At 38.6% G+C, this 21,336-nt stretch overlaps 2 protein-coding genes across 8 annotated transcripts in view; one reads left to right on the top strand and one right to left on the bottom strand.

Annotated features, from left to right (window-relative positions):
- ASB5 (ankyrin repeat and SOCS box containing 5) overlaps positions 1-8,290 on the top strand; it is a 28,068-nt gene extending 19,778 nt beyond the window's left edge. For both annotated transcript variants that reach the window (XM_086464236.1, XM_086464237.1), the window contains exons 2-7: positions 1,454-1,533; positions 2,634-2,741; positions 4,156-4,306; positions 4,442-4,576; positions 6,613-6,804; positions 8,135-8,290. In XM_086464236.1, the coding sequence (XP_086320362.1) occupies positions 1,454-1,533; positions 2,634-2,741; positions 4,156-4,306; positions 4,442-4,576; positions 6,613-6,804; positions 8,135-8,262 (794 nt within the window). In that variant the 3' untranslated portion in view covers positions 8,263-8,290. The remainder of the gene's footprint in view (positions 1-1,453; positions 1,534-2,633; positions 2,742-4,155; positions 4,307-4,441; positions 4,577-6,612; positions 6,805-8,134) is intronic.
- Positions 8,291-20,352: 12,062 nt separating this feature from the next.
- The window catches only part of WDR17 (WD repeat domain 17), a 47,429-nt gene continuing 46,445 nt past the window's right edge, over positions 20,353-21,336 (bottom strand). For all 6 annotated transcript variants that reach the window (XM_086463906.1, XM_086463907.1, XM_086463912.1 and 3 more), the window contains one exon: positions 20,353-20,472. In XM_086463906.1, coding sequence (XP_086320032.1) covers positions 20,353-20,472 — 120 coding nt within the window. The remainder of the gene's footprint in view (positions 20,473-21,336) is intronic.

Genomic DNA, 21,336 nt, shown 5'->3' on the forward strand with positions numbered 1-21,336 from the left:
GCATTTTTAAGATAAGGTTGACAAAGCTTTAATCTCATATTTTTTAACTTCTGTGATGAGCTTTATATAGTCTATCTCATATCTTTTTGACTATGCCCTGATTTCTTTTCAGGTTGAGCAGTTTTAATCTTTTCAGTCATTCTTCATGTGATTTGAGGGTGTTGTTTATTGTAACCAAAGTGTACTTTCTGAAGCAGGCGCTCAGACAGAAGGGGTGCAATAGGAAATAGAAACAGGGTCTATTTCTAGTGAGTAGTTACCTTAGAGCTTAGACTGATGATTGCCAGTGAATTGAGCAATAGCCTTCTCATTTGAAATTTGTTGCCTTGTCACTGAAATGCAGTAACCAGCTTTGCAGGCAGTCCTGGTCCATTGCAACAGACAAAGTCAAAGGCGTACGCGCTGGAGATTCATCTGCCATCAGTACCAATTCATCATACTTGGCTATTTCTCTCTTACGTTTCTTCAGGGATTTTTGGGTGCTTGATATAACTCACAGGAGTGATTGTATTAGGATTTTACAGTTCTTCTCACAGGAATTAATATCGATAATTCATAATATATTTTGGAGATTGTTATTCCCTATACAGTCTCTCAAAACTTGATTTGCACAATTCATACACTAAATTGGTATCGGCTGCCTGCAACCCTGTCTGGCTAGAAGGGATCTGTCTGTGGCCAGTCCTCTAGAGGAAAGGGAGGGTTCTTCATCAGGAGCCACGGGATGACTCTGGGACCTGGGTTGGGAGTTAAGAAGGGGTATGTGTGTGAAGGTGGGGTGATTGGTTGATTTCTTGGGGGTTTTTTAACCCTTACTTTATTAGGGGTGATAAATAAATGAAAATAAATTCCAGACATTTACATTAAGCATTTTTAGCCCTAATTGTATTACAATGAGAACTTAGACATAATATCATATTTCTACTACAGCATTTTTTCAGTGTGATGCTCACTATATTTCTCTCCTTGCACTCATGTAGTACCTGCAAATTAATCTCATCATATGTAAGGATTTCCATATTTATTTTCATATATATCAGCTTTTTCAGGACTTTTTCAGGCAGGTTTACATCTGGTTTAAGTTCAAATATCAATTTGTTGAAATTATAAATTTCTTTATGCCAGCTGCAAAAATGTTTGTTTTTTTAAAATGAACAATGCAAAAATAGAAGTGGAATATTGCAGTTGATGAATTTATTAAATTGAAATACTGACATCAATATATCAATGTTTTGTTCTCCCTACTGTGTAATAATTTTAGATGTTTACAGTTAATAATACAGCAGTTTTTATTGTCTAGAAACTGATAATTTGAAACAGCCTCTAAAGAGAAGAAAGTAATTTCATGGGACAGTTGACTTAATTCTGTGCGTGTTGTTTTCTGCTTTGCTTTATGCATTCTGAAATCATTCTAATTCATATGGTTTACTCAATAAGTGTTGTTATTATATAGGTTCTTGGGCAGATCGTTCACCTCTGCATGAGGCAGCCAGTCAAGGACGTCTTCTTTCTCTAAAGACTTTATTGTCACAGGTGAAGGCTGTTTTCTTAAAATTGCTTTCATTTTTAATGTTACTTAATTTCGCAGCAAAAATTATTAATGCAGATTTAGTGTGCTTTGCTTTTCTCACTTGAATTTTTCAGAGCAATACACATTTAGGAATTTTTTTGTATGATAAGATATAAGTTAATATTTACAATATTTCCTCTGCATGTTTTAAAACTTCCCCCCTAAAAAAATTTTTACCAAAGCTGTATCTAAATATGTATCAGTCTTCCCCTCTTGCATGGTATAAGTTCAATGTAGTTCCACTGCTTTATGCCATCAGGTAAATAGAGCTAGTCAGGAAAATACTTGTTGAGAGGAAGAATCACTGAAAGATTCTGGGTTCCGCATAGTTGTGATTTTAAAAAAATGTATTTCATTAATAGCAAAGAGAGAGACTTTAAATCACTAAATTTTAATATTACAGTATTGTCATATTAGCTACTATGCTATTGAAGAATACATTTGACAAAAGCCAATAGATGAAATTATTAGTTCTTAAGAATCAAACAATGTCTACTGTAGAAAATTTCAAGGGTTCGGTGATTTTATCAATCCAAGAAGTGTTTTTCTTGCTAAAATTCATGGCTTTAGGTATTTCAGACCTTAAGTCAGAGAATCATAGAATCACAGGACAGTTTAGGCTCAGGCCCTTTTTGAGTTTTAAAGATCACCAAGGCTGGAGATCCACCAACCTCTGGACCCCTATTCCAGGGTTTCACTGTTCCCACAGTGAATTTTTTTTGCCATATACCTAACCGGAATTCCCCATGTTCTGACTTGTGTCTGTTGCCTTTTGTTCTATTGCTGTGCATGTCAACAGTCTGTTTCCATCTTCTTTATGCCCTCTATATCCTGTTCCTTGTTCTGATTTTGAAAAAAAAGAAGAGCTGACAGCTTACTTTTAATCTGTTATATACAATGATTGATGAAGGAGTCTTTTTATGCTCACTGAAGATGTATTTATTGCAAGTAGAGTTTTAAGCCTATTTAGAGTATTGTAAACTATTCACTTGAACAGTAGTGTGAGGAAATAACTCTTAAAACCTTTTGTATGATCTTTGTATGTCATTTATGTCTTGTTTAGGGGTACAATGTAGACACACTAACAATTGACCAAGTAACTCCTCTTCATGAAGCCTGCCTGGGAGATCATGTAGGATGTGCAAGAATCCTTCTTGAAGCAGGAGCAAATGTAAGGGTTTTGGGATTTTTTGTATATGAAGTCCGATGCTAACCTTGGTTTAACTGAGAAGAATATATTCCTTGTTTTTTATATTTTTTAATCTTTATTTCCCTCTATTTGCTCTATTGGTTGCGTTGATATTTAATTACAATAAGCTGCCATCTGAACGCTAGCAAAGGGTAGTGGTGGGCAGACACTGAGACAGAGTACTGAATTACAGAGAATCTGCTAGCAGTATGTCACCAGCCTTATTTCTTCTCTGAAATTCATTACATTATTTCTCTTTTAAAATATGCAATGAGTCCCTTTACTGGTTTGCTCTTGGTTTTAGTGTCTTGCAGGAGACTGTTCATCTCCAGAACGTCTTTTGTCACATTGTACATGTGTGCTCTAGAGATTCTTTGGTCTGAGTACAAAAAATACTGGCTCTTTTCTGATACGGGCTGTCTATCTGTTATCACAAAACAAAAATGGGATTTTACAGACCACTTTCACTACAATCTCTGCTGACATGAGAGTTCAATTGCATAGTTTCCCAAATCTCTAATCTTTGTGATGGAAATATTTATTGTCCTTACAATTCAGTTTTGAGAACCATGTAAAGTATGTCTATGTTATTACAAACAAAGAAAAAAAGAAATACATAGGTGTTTAAAAAAAAAAAAAATAATTCCTCTCCACTTCAGCTAGCACAAGGATTCTAAAGATACAAAACTGTAAATAGTATAGGCAAAACTCTAAGAACAATTTTCATTTTCTTATCTGAATTTTTGAGTACTTTTAATTGTTTTGGTGGGTTTGGGGGGTTCATGGAAGAAGGTAGGCCAGAGTCCTGGAAGGAGCACTCTTCTAAGACCTGTGCTCCTTCCTTTAGTATTCTTACCCTTCACAAATTTTTCTAGTTTCTCTCCTTGTTCTCTCACACTGGGAATACACAGTTAACTAGTGAGGTGGAGAGGTTGGTCTCCATCCTGTGAAATGTCTCCAACTTGGAGGTTAAAACCACAGAAGAAAATGGCAAATAATTCTCACATTTAGTGAGGAGTTTGCATTCTTGACAGAGCTGCAGAGAGAAGGTCCCCATTATCCCATTACTACATGAAGTGTAGATTTTCTGTATAAATGAAACAAGCTAAGTGCCATGACTTTTGAAAATTATTTACTGCCCAGATGTTAATGTGTGCTTTTTACTATTTCAGGTGTGTTTTGGTTTATTCAACATAGTTCAACAAGAATAATAGTAAACTAATTTCAACTGAGGGGTGTGGTGAAAGGAAGATAATAGCACAGGAACTGATCAGTTATGCTACGTTATTCTAACCAGTAATTATTTTTTTTTTTGTATTTTAATGCAATTTCTAACTATATCCTGTTTACAAATTTACCTTTCTTTCAATTCTGAAATAGATTTTATATATTCTAGGTAAACGCTACAACAATTGATGGAGTGACACCTTTATTTAATGCGTGTTCGAGAGGCAGTGCGGCATGTGCTGAGCTCCTGTTAGAGTATGGTGCCAAAGCTCAGTGGGAGTCCTGTCTTCCGTCACCAACTCATGAAGCGGCCAGCAGAGGTAAGAAACTACCTGCTGAACAAACACAGAGCGGTTGACAAATACCTCAATAGTAGTGTTAAGAAACGTGTCCAGTTTTGTCTATGACACAGCTTACTGAAGTCAAGCAAACTCTGTCATGCTTTGTACTGACAGGTCACAGCGGATGTCTGGAGGTACTGATATCGTGGGGTATAGATGTTGACCAAGATCTTCCTCATTTAGGAACACCTCTGTATGTAGCATGTGTTTCACAGCAGATCCATTGTATTCGAAAGCTTCTTTATGCAGGTATGTCATGATTTAAATAAAAATACTACTAGTTTGTAAAATAAGTGTACTGTACTCACCTGTGAAGTGAGCTGTGCTCAGTCATGAAACTAGAAACCTTGCTTGCTGGGCTCTACTTCCAAGTTCATTCTGTGATGCATGATTTCTTACTGTAACTTTCTATGTCTTTCATTTTTTGTGGCATAGCAAGAGTATGAGGGAAAAAGGAAGCACGACCAATAAGAAGAAAAAATTTTAGCAGCTATTGCAGCTTTGTAGATGTTCATTTTCTGTAGGAAAAACAAAGGTAAAATGTCAGCTTTGGGAAAGGAATTTTATACAGTAATCACTGAGCTTTCAGCAGAACTTCTTTAGTAATGTAGTCCCACCCTTTTTGATTCTTCAGCATGTTCTGATCTTTTTACAAGGCATAGAGGCTGAGTTGCAGAGAGAAGAGGTAAGGTGAAAGGCATTTGATCCTAAATTTCACGGGTTTTATTTAATCAACGGGAAAGAGATGTTGGAGTCTCATTCTGTTTCAGGGACACAATTGGCATAGCTAAAGGATCGCTTGCTGTGTTTTAGGTAATGACACACAGGGCTTTTGTGTCCTGCAGCACAATGTATATATGAATAGTTACAGACTTGCCATCATTGCACCGGAATTGTTTTTCTCATTAATTGCAGGTTATTTAGAAATTAAGCAAAAAGTTAAATTGTTTCTTGTTATGTCAGTCTCTTTGTATGATTGACTATCCTATGTCATGATTTTTGTGTTTAAGAACTGCAGAAGTGTAACTAGCATATTTTTGGGTTCAAATACTACCATACATTAAAAACAGTAACAGAAGAGCAGGCATTTGTTGGTGCCCTGAAGTAGAAAAGAGTATGGAAGTTGAAAAAAATAAGTAACTGTGTCATTCTGATTTTTTTCATATTTTATCGGCTTATGAGAATGTATTAGAAGTTGAAAAGCAAATGGACAGTGAAATAGGCAAGAGAATGATACTGTGGAAGTATTCTCAGATTGTTAATACTGAGAACAGCGAGTTATTCAGGCTTCAAATCTAATTGCTAGGCCTGTGGTATTATTAGATTCTTTTACTCAAATGGGAATTAAAAAGGCAAAAATTGTTGATTTGGGGAGAAAAGTTGGTACGGAAGCCAATTTTTGGTCTCGCAAGATCAGTAAAGCTCTCTTAAGAAGTCTGGGGTTTTCTTCTGCTATAATAATGCAGAAAACTGTTGGGGCAAACCCAGTTTTAGGGAGACTAATAGCTTACCTATAGGGGAAATTCTTCCATACTAGATAGTTTTGTTTAACTCTTGAATGGATATTTTTTTCCTAAATATGAATGCATTATTGCAAATTAATTTAGTCTATTTTAATTTAAAATAAATTCACAATTCCTTATTAATACAAAAGTGTAATAATTAGAATTCTGTGGATTGGGAGAATTAATGGCTTGGGTTTTTTCCCTGTAAGCTTTCTTGACTGCGTACCTCACCTTAATTAAAATTAAGTCCTTTATAAAAAAATCCTTGATAAAGGTTGGATGGGATGGGAAAGGTATTTCAAACCCTTTGCCAGCTTCAACACACGAAAAAACATGAAGTGTCCAAGTTAGATTCCTCCTTGAGTTGATGTACTTACAAAAATATAAATACTGAAATTCAGTTTAGTGGTTCTTTTTAAAGACTTAAATAAGGAATATGTAGTACAAATTTTCTTAAACATGTACAAAATGGTTAAGGCAACAATGATGCTCACATGACCTAATTTGATTTGTCTTCTTTTTATAAGGTATTTTCCTTTAAATACTAGTTGTGCTTAGGTAATAAAACCTAGGATAAGTGCATGGGTTCAAAAAAAAAAACCAAGCCACTGATATGATTAGCTATAGTGCTATGCAATAGAATTCATAAACTGGCTAAATTCACTGTGGCATTCTAGGACAGTGGGTCTTTTTGTTTGTTTGTTTTGTAACATTGTCTTTACTCAATGGCAATTTTAATTAATCTCTTCTTACGTTTCTTTGTGTGCATCTACCCACCAGGTGCCAATGTGCAGAAAGGAAAGCATTTGGAAACTCCACTCCATGCTGCTGCCCAGCATTCTAGTACAGAGATCGTAAACTTACTCCTTGAATTTGGGGCAGACATAAATGCCAAAAATACAGATTTTGAGAGGCCTGTTGACTTAGCTGCTCCAAGCAGTTTAGTGGAGAGACTGCTGCTCCTCCATGAAGGTAAGTTTTACATGTGTGGTTTTGCAACTGTAACTTGTATTCTTAAAAAACAAAAGCACAGCCCACCTCCCAAAAAAACCCCAACAACCCACGTTATAGAAGCTAATGTTGTGCTTTATGAAATGAATATATTAACATTCAGGTAAATTCCTTTCTAACTATAGAAATACCCAGTAGCATTTAGTCTCAGGCCAGAGCCTGTTGACCAAGCAGCATCAGAATTTAGACAAGCTGAAAAAGTATCATCATATGTTTATTGGGTGTTTACACAATTGCACGTTAAAGCTACATTTTTATTGGCTGTTACAGACCTTGTTAAAAAGAAACAGAATATTTACATTTCAGATTAAAAACATATTTAGTTTTGGCCATCTGTCCCAATATTTTTAAAAATACGTTTTAAAGGACTCAAAAAGCACTTTGTTTCGATTGTAGGCAAAAAGTATCATAAGTTTCATTTTCTAAGTTTTCTTTACTTGATTACAAGTACCTGAGAAATTGGCAGTCAACACTTAAAAGAGTTTCTTAAAACTCTTAAAGGTCTGTTGCCTTACAGAGAGAGAGAATATCCCAAAGGGAACGGGATTTGTTCAGACTGACCTATGTACAGCATAAAAATAAGCCACAAGACTAAGGTGGGAAATAAGCAGAGGAAGTGTTGCAGTAACTGTGGGCAGTTCTTTAGGGGTGACCTGACAAGTAGCATTGTTTAAAGCTTTCCTCCAGAAAACATGTCTACAGTCTGAATGCTGTTTAAAAACCCTCTAAAAACAGTTGGTTACCACAAAATTACCAAGGCTAGTAGGATTTTTTTTGCCCAGAGAAGTGTTATTTTGAGGGAGTGGGGGGTGTAGAGGGACAAAGGCATTATCATGACCTAGTGAGACCGCTAAACGTGGTCCAGGATCTTGGAGTATTTTGCCTGCTTATTCTTGTCACAGTGATACATTGGTAGTGCAGCTTGTAGTGCCATAGCATGTATTTCACCTGTTCTATAAATTTAAAAAAAAAAACAACAAACAAAACAAAACCACAGTTTTTATGGTTGTTGACATCAGATATTTTCTGGGAGCAGGTTTTTAATTCAAAAGCACAAAATATTTGCTGACCTGACCTTGCTTTTTTGAGTATTTCCCTGGTTATTAATAAGGTTTCAGCAACCCCAGTCTTTATCGTTGAGGGCAAAAAGGCAATGAAAGGAAAGGACAAATTTGCAAAATATGAACTTTTTTTTTTTTTTTAAGAAATCCCATTATTGTGCGAGAATGTTGTAAAACAAAGTACTGGCTTTTATAGTTGTATAATTAAACTCCTTTCTTTTTGGTTGCAGCCACACCATCTTCTCTTTGTCAGCTCTGCCGACTATGTATCCGAAATTACATAGGAAGGGCTAGACTGCATCTTGTCCCACAACTCCAGTTGCCAACAATACTGAAGAATTTCTTACAGTATAGATAACATAGTAATTAACCTTTGGAAACTTGAATAACAAGTACTTTCTCTTCTTTCTGTTTATTGTACATTTTGTCTAAAGAACTGCTGGGCGGAAAAAAAGCCTTTTGCATATTACTTAAAAAAATATATATGTCTTTGACACCTGGTGTTGGTATATAATAATAATTGGGAGCCATTCAGCAACTGGTACCAAGGTGCTAATAAGGCTGAATTGAATAAGTGTGCTGATACTCTGGGAAATGATTGTGTAGCTTTAGCTTAACACTTACTAAATAGCTTTAGTGCTGTTAATTTTAATTGTGTTTATACTTTTAAAATCTGTTTGACACACCTGAACCACAAAGAATTTCATCATTATTATTTGTTAAGCTTGTCCATTTGGAGCCATTATTTTATGTGTTTTTAAATTTCTGTCGTTTGTCCACGTAAAAATACTTGGTGATAGGTGCACTATATACATTGATAAAAATAAAACAAATAGATGTCAATTTTTCTTCTTTTTCTTTGTATAGATAATTCATTAATGGCAGTGAGAAACTTCTTTTATTCTTCCTCGCTGCCTGTGCTGTGAATTGTAATTATGCAGCTGTGAACATAATCACAATTTTTTCAGCCATGGGCAGTTTATAGGTTCCCTGCTTATTAGTACAGTTAGTAACTTGAAAAATTCCAGAGGAATATTTCTCGAAAGCCTTAATGCTGAGATACTTTCGATCTCCCTTTGTAAAATGGAATTATCTGGGCTCTTTCCTTAGCTTTTCAAAACAATGCTGTGTCACAACTCATAGGCATATTAAATAGTTATTTGCCTCAGAGAAAGGCATGTATTATTGTGTAGTGTCCGTGAGGTTTATGAAGGCATATCGTGGAGATCTGGATACTGAATCTTCAGCCTCAAGTTCAGGAGGTGAATGCAAAGCTCCAGAAATACATCAGTTCCCTGTATCAGGACGGGTATCCTTCTGAAAAGGACATTATTTCAGGACATTATTTCTATTGCTGACTAGTTTATAAACAATTACCCAACTCCAAAAATCATGTTGCAGAATCCCAGAATGCTCTAGCAAGCATTTCTATGAAAGGCTGAGATTTTCTTGTTCAGCTCTCTAACCAGAGAAGGAATGCTGACACCTCCATGAGACATTAGAAAGCCCAGACGATTTCTGCCTCGCTCATGCGCTTGCATGGTGGCGCTTGCCAGCCATATCAAAAAAGGCGATCTGACTACTTCATGAAAATACAGTGCTCCTTCTCGCAGTCTCTTCATTTGGCCTGCCTTTGAGAACAGATTGCTTCCTCAGTGACTGATACTCAATTCCTGCAAACCAACGCATGAGACACCTGAAATATTACCACTTGCCCTTGGTGATTCACCCCCTTCCATTCCTTTTCAGTGACTCCTTTCAGTTCTGCGTTCCTACTGGAAAGATGCTAAGTGAGGAACTAACTATAGAGGAAGTTTTCACAAAGAAGAATGCTTATTCAGTTGCTAAATTATGTCCACCTAATAAAAATGTAGCTGTTGAATGACACTTGCCCTTGGTAAAAGTAATCTTAATCTGCTTCTGCTCCTTGCAAAAACTCCGGTGAGGGCCTCTTCTGGAGTCCCTGTAAAGGAAAGTCAGATGCAAGTAAGAGGAACTGCTTAGGAGTGTTAAATGTACATACTCTGTCATGGAGCAAGTTCAGTCATTCTGGTTTTCATCCAGAAACTAGTAATTTGTGGGTCTATGTACAAGACCATTACTCTGTATTACTTTGAGAAGCAAGGAAGTGCCAAGCCAGTCATGGCACTTTTGAACTTTTCTGGGTAGAACAAGATCATTTAGACCCTCACTACAGGTGTGCATGGTGCTTCTCAAGTTTGACTCAGGAAAAGTGTCATTAAAAAGTCTCTCTCATGTTCTATACAGTAAGATTAGTTTTCAGCAAGCATGGCTATTCTGAAAAACACCTGTTTGAAACAAAACTAGATGTTAGACGTTTTACTGGGAGTCACATCAGAGTCTAAGCTAAGTCTCTTAGCAAATGTGTGTTCATGCTGTCATGGCATTTGCAATGTCTGTTCCCACCATTCCCACTGATCCTTGCCGTCATCCAAAAAGCAAACAAGACCATCGTAAGAGTTTACAGGCATTTGGTACTACTTTCTCTGGTAGACTAGCCAGAAGAGTGATCCAGAACTAGCTTGCAGTAATATTATGACTTCAATCTCAGGCAATAGGCAGCTCTCAACACAATCTTTAATCTTTTTCTACCAGATAATTATATTAAAATAGAGTCACATTGTCAAGCTGAGCCAAGTTGGGGCATTGCTTCTGTTACCATGTTACAGGAACAAACAAAATAGGGAGTGCATGTTGTTGCCCTGGCAGAGTGATGTACTGGAACGGGTCTGTGACAAATCAGACCATGCTAATGCCACATACCAAAAATACACAGTAATGAAATACCTGACATTAGTGTTTGGTAAAATTCTTTCCAAAAAATGATCCCTCGTTTAGCCAGAAATGAAGGAAGACAGGTTTGTTATTGTGCTCGTTCTATGGGGGCCCCATTATAATGGGTCTCTGATGGGTTGATTTCTTCGTATGAAATAAATGCTAAGTAATGTATTAAAATATTAAGAACGAGGATCTGAAACAAACATTGAACCATGTGAGAGCACTCTTAAAGACTGCTACTGCACACCCAGGTTTAGACGGAGCCTCCTTTACTGGCAGAAGTATCTCTTACTATGTGAATTATTATTATACCAGCAGAAAGTATCATAAGGCATTTTCGGGGGGCGGGGGGGGGGGGGCGGAAGTAGTGTAATATCTCAGTTCTGCAAAGAAATCCAGCTGTGAAGCCCTGCAGGCGGGCTGGAACAGCACTCCGGAGACACACGGGCGATACCCCACGGGCGGTCGCGGAGGGCGTACGGCGCACAAGGGCTCCTCCGCGCTGCCCGCCCGCAGCCCTGCCCGCCCGGCCGGCCCAACGCGGGGCGGGGCGGGGCCAGCCCCTTCGCCAGCGAGGCCCATTGCTCCGCTATGGCCGTGGCTCCGCGCCGCCCTGTCTTCACCGCGGCTCCGCTGGCTGCAGAGCCTCGGCCTCTCCCTCTGCCCCAGGCAGTGCCGCAGGAGCACCGGGCCGGGGAGCGGGGACGGGAGCCGGTGCCAGCGCCAGCGCCCCCTTGTGCGGCCTCGGCAGGGACGTCCCTGGCGGGTACCCGGTGGGGAGATCCCGTCGCGCCGCCGCCCGCCGACACCCGTCCCACGGGCAGGCAGGCAGCTCGCCGCCCGCCAAGCTCGGCGACAAGGCCCGGCCCCGGCGGCGGGGGGGCTGCGCGCGGAGCGACCGTTAGGGCGGCCGTTGGGGCGGGGGGTGCCGGCGTCAGCTCTGGCGTTCTGAGTTCCCGCCTCAAGAGAACGAGGTGGGGGAAGCGCCAATGCCCAGGGTAAGCGGTTGCTTTCGGCAATATTGGGCTTGTTTTTGTATTTGTACACACGCTGGTTGCCGGGGGGTCGTGTCTGGGATCTCACCGAGAGACCGCCGAGCCTCGTACAGCCCGGTGGCTCTCGTCCGCTGCTGCTGTTCCGCCTGGACACCAGTGGCACAGCCAGGAGCCGTCTGGGGAGCCTCGGAAAGGTTACAGAGCCCTGGGAGCGGCGGTAAGGGGCTCTGGAGCACAGGGAGATTATTCATCAGTCCCCCTGGTCAAAGGAAAGGGGTTTGAAAGGGCCAGCCGAATCTGGCAAATCAACAGTTGATTATGGGACTGGTACCACAGCCAAGGGTTTGGCTACTTAGACCGTAGGACTCACTTTGAGAAAATGGGTCTGCTGGGGGCTGATGGGCTCCATCTGTCAGAGAAAGGGAAAAGCATCTTTGGTCATAGGCTTGCCAAGATGGCGAAGAGGGCTTGAAACTAAAGCTGCCAGAGGAGAGGAGCCTCAATCCATCCCACTCCACATCCAGTCTGATACCAGTGCCAGCAATAGATGCCCGAGCCTGGAGAGAGATCATGGGTCAGCAGGAGTGCACCTGAAGAGCAGCACAAAGGAATTCCACCCTGATATCTGTTGGAGGGAAAACAGTGGGGCACAAGCAACCCAGGAGGTTCCTGGAATGCATTGATGGTAACTTCCTCCTCCAAGTGACAGAGGAGACAACGAGCAGAGGGGCTATGCTGGACCTTGTTCTCACCAACAAGGAGGGACTGGTGAGGAATGTGAAGCTCAAGGGCAGCCTTGGCTGCAGTGACTGTGAAATGGTGGAGTTCAAGATCCTTAGGGCAGCAAGGAGGGCACACAGCAAGCTCGCTGCCCTAGACTTCAGGAGAGCAGACTTTGGTTTCTTCAGGGATCTGCTTGGTAGAGTGCCATGGGATACAGCCCTGGAGGGAAGAGGGGCCCGGGAAAGCTGGTTAATATTCAAGGCTCACCTCTTCCAAGCTTGGGAGAGATGCATCCCGACAAAGAGGAAGTCAGGCAAAAATGCCAGGAGGCCTGCATGGATGAACGAGGGGCTCCTGGACAAACTTAGAAGAAGGCAGCCTACGGAGGGTGGAAGCAAGGACAGACAGCCTGGGAGGAATACAGAGAAATTGTCCAAACAGCCAGGGATCAGGTTAGGAAAGCTATTGAAGATGGTTGTTTATTGGTTTCCCTGTTTTCAAAATAAAAGCAATTATAGAACTGTAAAAACTAAATAACTAATATTGAGCGATTTTGAAATGTAATCAATTTCTGAACCCTTTTTTTTTTCCCTTCAGAATTAAAAGACTTCAGGACAAGGAGGGTGAATTTACTGACTGCTATCATCAGGCACGGTTACCCATGGTCACCAGATCAACAGGTTCAAAGGCTATTAGGAGCAACATCAGGCTAACAGAAATAATGATGGAAGATGGAACCTGGTGTTAATATAAATAGACAGAAGGCTAATGCCACCAATATCCACGTGAGAATGAGAATGCAAGAGAGGGAGGAGAATCTACATGATTTTTTTTTGTTGTGGTTTTTATTTTCTTAAAAAAGCAGAAGAGCAGGACCAGAGCTTGTGACAGTCATATTTTAGCACAAATACAGTGCGCTAAGTGTCAGAATGATGGCCAAATGCAGCGAGCAGCAGGCCTCCGTTTGCCTTTGTCTTGCTTGCCTGAACATGGTTGGGGAGTACCATTAGAACCAAACAGGTGAGAACGTGAGTTGGGTCATACATACAGTCTTCTGAAATTTTCCCGGTGTTTCGTGGTCGTTGATGACTGCTGTGTGGCTACATCCAGCATTCTTTGGGTAGTCTATCAGTGTTACACTACTGGAGTAAAATTTAAATTTAATAAATAGCACTTCTACCATTAACATGTTATTGATGATAAGTATTTCTGTCTGCTACTCCTTTTTACTGAAAGAAGCTGCTGAGTTCGTTAGCTCTTCTTGGCTGAATCATTATACTTATGAGTAGCAATACTATAACTTGTAACTGATATTCTTTGAAGAAATAAATGGCTCTGGGTTCAAGGACACAGCAGTGGATGTTGTATAATGTCCTTGTAGTCAAATTACCCAGACATGGAGCGGGTAAGTGGCTGATGAGGTGGATGGAAAATTGGCTGGACTGTGATGTTCAAAGGGTTGTAGATGATGTCCAGCTGATGGCTGCTTACAAGTGATTTGCCTTAGGGATCACTTCTTGGGCCACTATTGTTTAATGTCATTATTCATGACCTGGGACAATGGGATGGCAGACACGCATAGCTAATAGGGGAGTGACTGACATGCTGGAGGTCCCTCCAGGTTCAGAGGGACTTCAAGAGGCTGGAGAAATGGGGTGACAGGACACAACACTCCGCAAAGACAAAGTCCAGCACTGGGGATGGAGTAACCCATGCACTGCTACAGGCTGCAGCCAGTTGATTAGACAGGACCTTTGCAGAAAAGGACGTGTCGGTTCCTGATGGACAGCAAGCTGAGCAGCGCCCCTGCAGCAGTGGGGGCAGCAGCATCTTGGGCTGTGTTAGTTAGTAAGGATGTAGTGTGCCAGTGCTTTTGGAAGCCATTCGGATCCTCTTTACAGCACCTGTGAGACTGCACCTGGAGCACTGCCCTTGGTGTTGGACCACCCAGTACAAAACATATATGGAGCGATTCCAGCAAGGGCCACCAAGGTGGTCAGTGGGTTGACGTACAAGGGGTAACTGAGAGGACTGGGTTTGTTCAGCCTTAAGAAGAGCAGGTGAAGTGATAATGCAGGAGCTAATTATTTCCTTCATCTGCTAATTAGGTTAATTTAAGTCATGTGGATAATAAGCGTTAGGAATTGGATCAGTGATATTATCAGATGGTCTTCAAGATTGAATTTATAATCTGTTCATTTTAATGTTGTTCATTACTTCTCTCTTCTGTAAGACAAACTATACGACCTTTAAAAAAAAAACCCCAATACTCCTGTATCAATCCAATCTTGCAAATGTTTGTATATGTATCGGCCTTATTGCAATCAGTTCAGATATTTTGAGATCTAAAGAGATCATTAGCCTGTCTAGTTTGACCTCCTCTGTCCTTCCAGCCACTGCATTTCATTTGAATTTTCTTACATTCAACTTCCCAACCAGTGTATTAACTAAAGTGCATTTTGGTGTGGGTTTTTTATTTTTTTTTTGGAAGACACTCTGTCTCCATTAAAAGACATGACAGCCTTGTCAATGATGTTTCATAAATGAGACTCAGTTCTTTGGTTTGCTTAATTTTGGAGCCCTTTTCTGCACTCCTGTCAGTTCTCAGAGTCCTCAAAATGCTGGCACCAACTTGGAACCTAACATTCCCATACAAGTCTCTTCTGTGCCACAGGCCAAGTTAAAAAAATCTCTCCTCTTTTTTTAATGACGTACCATGTGTTGCAGGTACTGGGACTGTACAAGTTCTTCCAGCTTCTTGGTATCAGTGGTAGTTACAGAAGTAAATGAAGCATATGCAAACAGAATTTAGACATTGAACTTCAGGTCAGTCAGTCTTTTAGCTGCATCTTTAAAATTTAAAAGAGAGTAAAGTATACTGATTGACACACATCAAACGAAAAATTTGTCCTGGCTCATCAGAAAGATGTGTATGAACACAGTTTCTCAGAGGTAGAATGACTTAATGATTTTACTCTTCAAATAGTCAAAGTTGTTCAAATTCAGAATGTGTGGTCTCAAGACATACTGTGTAATCTCTCAACATTCTATTTCATGCTTAAAAATAAATGATGATCTTATACATGTTATGCCCCCCAAATAGTGAAGCCATCTCATTGTATTTTTTTTTTTAACACAGGCAAAATGTTCAATTTAAAAAGAAGATACCATGCACTTTTACCGTACAACCTGTGTAATGTTTCCCCTTCTCTTTAGAGGGTTTGTTTCATGTGGTTTTTTTGATGTAGTGTTCATTTTACACAGGTTCCAAGATCATCTGGGTGTCAGTCAAGTGGGGGAAGGGTAGTAACTGCAGATAAACTAGAAAACTGAGCAACTAACTGCTCAGACGCTTGACGTATTGCTGAAATGAACAACTGGTGATTTTTGCTTTGAACGGTGGTTTAACGTTAAACCAAGTTTGGGACAACGTGCAGTTCACCATCTTTGTTGCTCCACATCCTCTGAGAACGTAGCTCATATCCCAAAGGAAAAACTGTTTGCCACATGTAAGTTTGTTTCTCACTTCACGTAAGTCTTCGTTTTAATCTTTTCAGATTGTAACATTGTCTCGTTTTGGTTTCCTTTTGCTATAAAGGCAACAAAGAGATTTTGTGTTTAAAATTTGAAGACACCAGATACAGTTTCTCAGAAAACAGGAAGTTTGTAGGGGGTTGTCAGTATTTGTTATTTTTAACATAAAATTGTTTGATCTTTTCCCTAGCATGTGGTCTAGAAATTATTCTAATATTCAGAAGTGCTTCTATTACCTTCTTCAGAGCATTGATTTATTCTGGATACTTTCACCATTCTGAAATAATTTTCCTCCCTCGAGTCATGTAATGGAGATCTTCATTTCGTTAATGAATAGTGTGATTGGGCAGGTGCTCCAGTCCTCACTAAAGCAATAATTCCCACAGCACTGACAGACATCTTGACTGTGTAGGGGTCTGTAGAATGTGGTGCAGGAAAAGTGGGACAGGAGTAGTCGGCTCTGTAGCAAGTCGGGGTCCTGTTGGCAGGTGTGCTGCTGAACCAGGCGGTGGCCCTACCCACGTAGACGCCAGCGTGTTTGGCTGGTTGGGATGCTGGTAGCAACAGTCCCAAACTGATCAGTCACGTCCATTTTCAGGTTCTTTTAATGTATTTTTCCCTTTTCCCACCAACAATAGTCTACATCGGTTCAAATAAACGTTCCCTCAGAAGATGGTAGTGCTTTGGCTTTATGTATATATAGGGCTAAAATGGTGCTTTTGTAAGGAAACACGAGGCCCTCTTTCACTGTTTAACTATAAACTGTACACTAAATTTAAAGTAAAAGGTGATTAAAACAGCATTGTCACTTTTAAATTACGGAGTTTTAATAGTTTGAATCTTCAAAGCCACTGTTTCTTTTAATATAGTTTTTCCAATTCCCCCCCCCGCCATCTAGATTTCTCAGAAACAAGAGGCAAAACATTTTAAAGAGAATCAGGTGAAACAAACTGATGGATCCTGTTATGACAGGTGCTTGGTACCTCCCAGGAGACCACTGAAAGGACTACCCAGAGAGGGGAACTTTGAAACACAAACCCCATTCTGAGTACAGTAGCATGGACGTAATATTGGCATAATGTTGATTGTTGGCATAATCAACAAGAAGAAATTTAAGTTTACTGTCTGTGAGGTAACCATTCTCTTTGAAGCAAATAAATTGAAAACCTCTTTGAAATCATCATATTCTAAAATACAGCTTTTATTATTATTTCTTAATTTCTGCAGCACTGTAATTTACTTGTTTTTTTTTTAACATTGCCTTGCTTCCTTTTCAGCTTCATTTCTTCCTAGAGCTGGTTTACTATTTTATCAGTGAATTTTTCTGACAAAACATTAGAAGCCAAAAGGTATAACTGTTGCATGTGAAATACTCACTAAATCTGAAAGTGTAGTTCATATCTTCATATCTTGAGCTATTGTGCAAATGCATGCTGGTCTTCAAAACTGCTTTTCTAAATCTATTCCCCACCCCGTGTTTTTAGCAATTTTTATCTAGAGCAAAGATGATCCAGGATTTCATTTCCTTCCCACATAAATGTGTAATCTTCAAGTTTTAAAAAACCCTAATGCCTATTCTGAAAAGGGTATCTAGACTCAGTAGTTTAGTTTTGTTTTCTGTGTAAAGAATGAAGGGAGTTTCTTGCATTAGGGTCATGTTAAATTGTTGTAATTCTGGATTTAAAGGATTTTACCCAATGAAGAAATTCAACAACATAGATTTAACGTGTCATATCTCATGTTAAAGGCAGTCTTTGCAATGGGAAGAGATTATAGCATGATACATTTTTTGTATTGTTTTGGAACCCACATAGGAAAGTCTCACATGTGCCTGCAGTCTGTGAAGCTTTTAAACATGTCAGTAATGTTGGTCAGATTCTTTCAGTAAGACAATGAATTTGATTTTGTATGGATAAAGTGATGTTAAACTTAACTGAGATTTAATAGCAATTGGAAAACACTAGCTGTATAGCCTGATAAATGTCTTCAAACAGAAATATGACTTTTACAGAAGAGTCAAACAATCATTTGAAGACAAAGGATCCTTTAATATTAAGGGGAAATAATCTGTATTTGGCTAGCTGTGCCAGACAATGAAGTCACACATTAGCAAACAATCTGAAATTATTTTTTAAAATGATGAATCTATAGTTTGACAGTTGTAACCACAGTTCTAGCAGCAGACACAATTACAACCTTTTTTGTGTGTTCCCTCACTCACCACATGTGGCACAACCACCTTAAGGAAAATGCAACCTCATTTTATTCACAATGACTGTTACCTGATGGTTTCCTGATATAAAAAGCGCCCTTTGACTTAATTCTTGTATTTCAGCAATGAAAGAGTTCTTAACCCTCACTCTCTAATTTAAAGAGGGAATAGATTTGTCCAAGATTCTATGTTAAGGCAAAATTTATGTGCAACAAATCGATGCAGTTACACTACATACTGTAAGATATTTGAACTGTGAAATACCGGGCAAAATCCTTAGGACACAGCAAAAGATTTTAAATTCACGAGAGCGGTAGTTGAGTCAATCCTTCAGATGCCAGTCATCAGGCATGGGGCTGCATGCTCAGTTCTTACCTTTGCTCCCCAAGTCTGTATTAATAACTTTTACATACAACGTTGTACAATTTATTTGCTAAAGGATAGCTAGTCTTTCACTTGACAGAAGCAACACATCAGATACTGACTGCTGGGAAATTCTTTCAAAAACTATTAATTTTTATTTCTGAAATCCAGCTCTCATTCCCCAGGCTCCACAGGGTTAAACAAAGGAAACATTTTCAAACAAAATCTGCAAACCATAAAACATTCTGGTCCAGCATCCAAGTATGCACAGAAATGGTTTTATACAGGTTACAAAACAGCTGATCTTTTTCGTTTCCCCCCCAATATATTCTTACACCGGAAACCCTGTAATAATACTCTAGAACTTCAACAGAATTATATTTTAACTTTTTAAAGAGGGAAAAAAAAGAAGGGAATTTTTAATTTCTAATCTCCACCCCACCTTTCCAGTATGGTGGCACTGTTATTTCTAGTTAAGTGAGGGCATTGCTTGCCTTTATATTGAAGGTTTCGTTCAATAGGGTCTTCTAAAAGAGACCTTGTGTTATTTCCAGTTTTACAACAGTTTCTCTAAAATAGTTCTGCCAATTTTTAATTGCAACTTCTATACATTTTCTGTAACTATAAGGATTTTAAAGTTGATTTTAAAGCAGCAGAAAAAAATGTAACAACAGATAAAGCAGATTTCTGCTTGTGTGCCATCGATTAAGCTAATAAAGAGTATTATAACCAAGGCATCTTTTCTACAAGTGAGTAATTTGGATTACAAGAATTATTAATAAGAGTAATTATTAATAAGAATAAGATTTTCCTTATTATTAAATTCCACACTATACCCAGCTTTATAATTTAATATTCTTAGTATTCTATTGCCATACTTTTCTTTCCATTTCAGCACAGCTTTAGTAAATAAAAATATATGCTCAGATATTTACTTCTGGTCTGTCATACTATATGTATATTTAAAACTAATACAAAATGTAAAAATAAAACAAGTATTTTCAATGTACATAACTTATTTAAATAATTTCAATACATTTGCTGTTTGCTCCTTATAAACCCTTTGTTTAAAAAAAAAAAAATTATAAATACATTTTAGCTTCCAGTGAAAGTATAAGGGGGGCAGTTGCCAAAGATGAAATTATTATTAGAAAATATAATTTTACAATCTAGATATTCAAACCTATCTAAACAAAACATTAGTAAACATCTTCATACTTCTATTAAAGCACAATAACTCATGGCTGAAAAAAATAATCTAAGCACATTTTAAATTTTACTTTTGCTATAGAATCCTGTGTGTAACAATTAGTTAAAATTAAAAAGGGGGACACAATGTGTGAAACAGCCACAGGATTCCAGTCACTCTACAAACAGGTTGCAGTGGCTATCAATAAAGTCATTCTATTATTATGTATTTGAAAGTGTGTTTATGGATTTCACAGTTTGTTATCAATATTTCGATAACGTGCAGATAGTTGCTTACTCCCTTTACAAGGCATCTGTTTACACAGAGTTGACTGAAATATGTCTCTATTGTCTGACAACACTACCTTTATTTAAAAAAAGACATGGCTGTCTATGAAGTTAGGACTTTATTTTTTTTCTTTGGATTCTCAAATAACTCTTTCTTTGGATTATCAACAAACATTTGTATAGAAATCCTTCTCTTGTTCTCATTTTACAATTTTCAAAGTCCAAGTAATTGCCCTTCAGAAAGGGTCAACTGCCATCTTTCTGTCCTTTGACAATCAAAGTTAAATCAGTATTAACCCCTCGAGTGTTATTTTAAGCACTACAAAGTACAGAGGAAAACATCTCATCAAAATGGGTTAAGTCGTATTCCTGTTCCTAGTGGTGAAAAAGGATTCACTTTCGCCCACATCAAAGCATCATTCAGTGAAATAGCAGATTTTCCATCTTCAAGGAAGAACACTGGACCCTGTACAGCAAAAATGTTTGGGGAGGGAAAGAAAAAGAAAGTATTGTGTGAAGGCTACCATAACAGAAAGCATATTTTGCTTTATCTGAGAAGAACGCGAAACCTTGATTTACAGCTATCATCTACATTCATATAAAAATTGTATCCCACCAACTTAGAGCTTTGATAATACTTAGACATTATAAATTGAGTGAACTTGCTATGTTCCAAAATCTGAAGACCTTAAATTTTTAGTGTGATTTTTAATAACTGTGGTATTTTATATATGTTTGCCAATTATTGCACCGTTAAATTCAGCCTAAACTAGAAACTGAGGTAACAAGATTTTTTCCTTCAAAATACTGTACATATTTCATTGTGTCTGTCATTATCTGTGCTGATCTGTGTTCCCCCCTCTACAAAAAAAAACAATATAATGCCTCCATGAATTATTTGAAAACATGGAGTCTACATGCAGTCTATAGAATAATTTCAAATGTTTACTAGGAAAAGCACAAAATACTAATTCATCTGATGGAAGAAGACCTATTGCTAATCTCTTCATTTGACAAAACATAGTTTCAAAGCTGCAATTCAATTTATGTGCCACCTTAAAGAGTTAAGCTCTCTGAACTCGCTACTTAAAACTTGTAAACCCATGGAATTAGGCTACTATACCTTAGTATTAACTGATTTGTGAGCTGATCTAAAGCAATGACTCCTAACGTTCACTAATCCAGAAATAAGGACATAGTAGATGACAAGCTGGTGACGCTGTATTTGATGTTCTTGAATGGATTATTACAATGGCAGCTTTACATGGCCATTAGCAACTGTTGAGAGTGCAGCCATAGCCAGAGACCATTGGTCTAACGTGGAAGTCTT

This window comes from Leptosomus discolor, chromosome 4, assembly GCF_034619465.1.
Source record: "Leptosomus discolor isolate bLepDis1 chromosome 4, bLepDis1.hap2, whole genome shotgun sequence".
Taxonomy (NCBI): domain Eukaryota; kingdom Metazoa; phylum Chordata; class Aves; order Leptosomiformes; family Leptosomidae; genus Leptosomus; species Leptosomus discolor.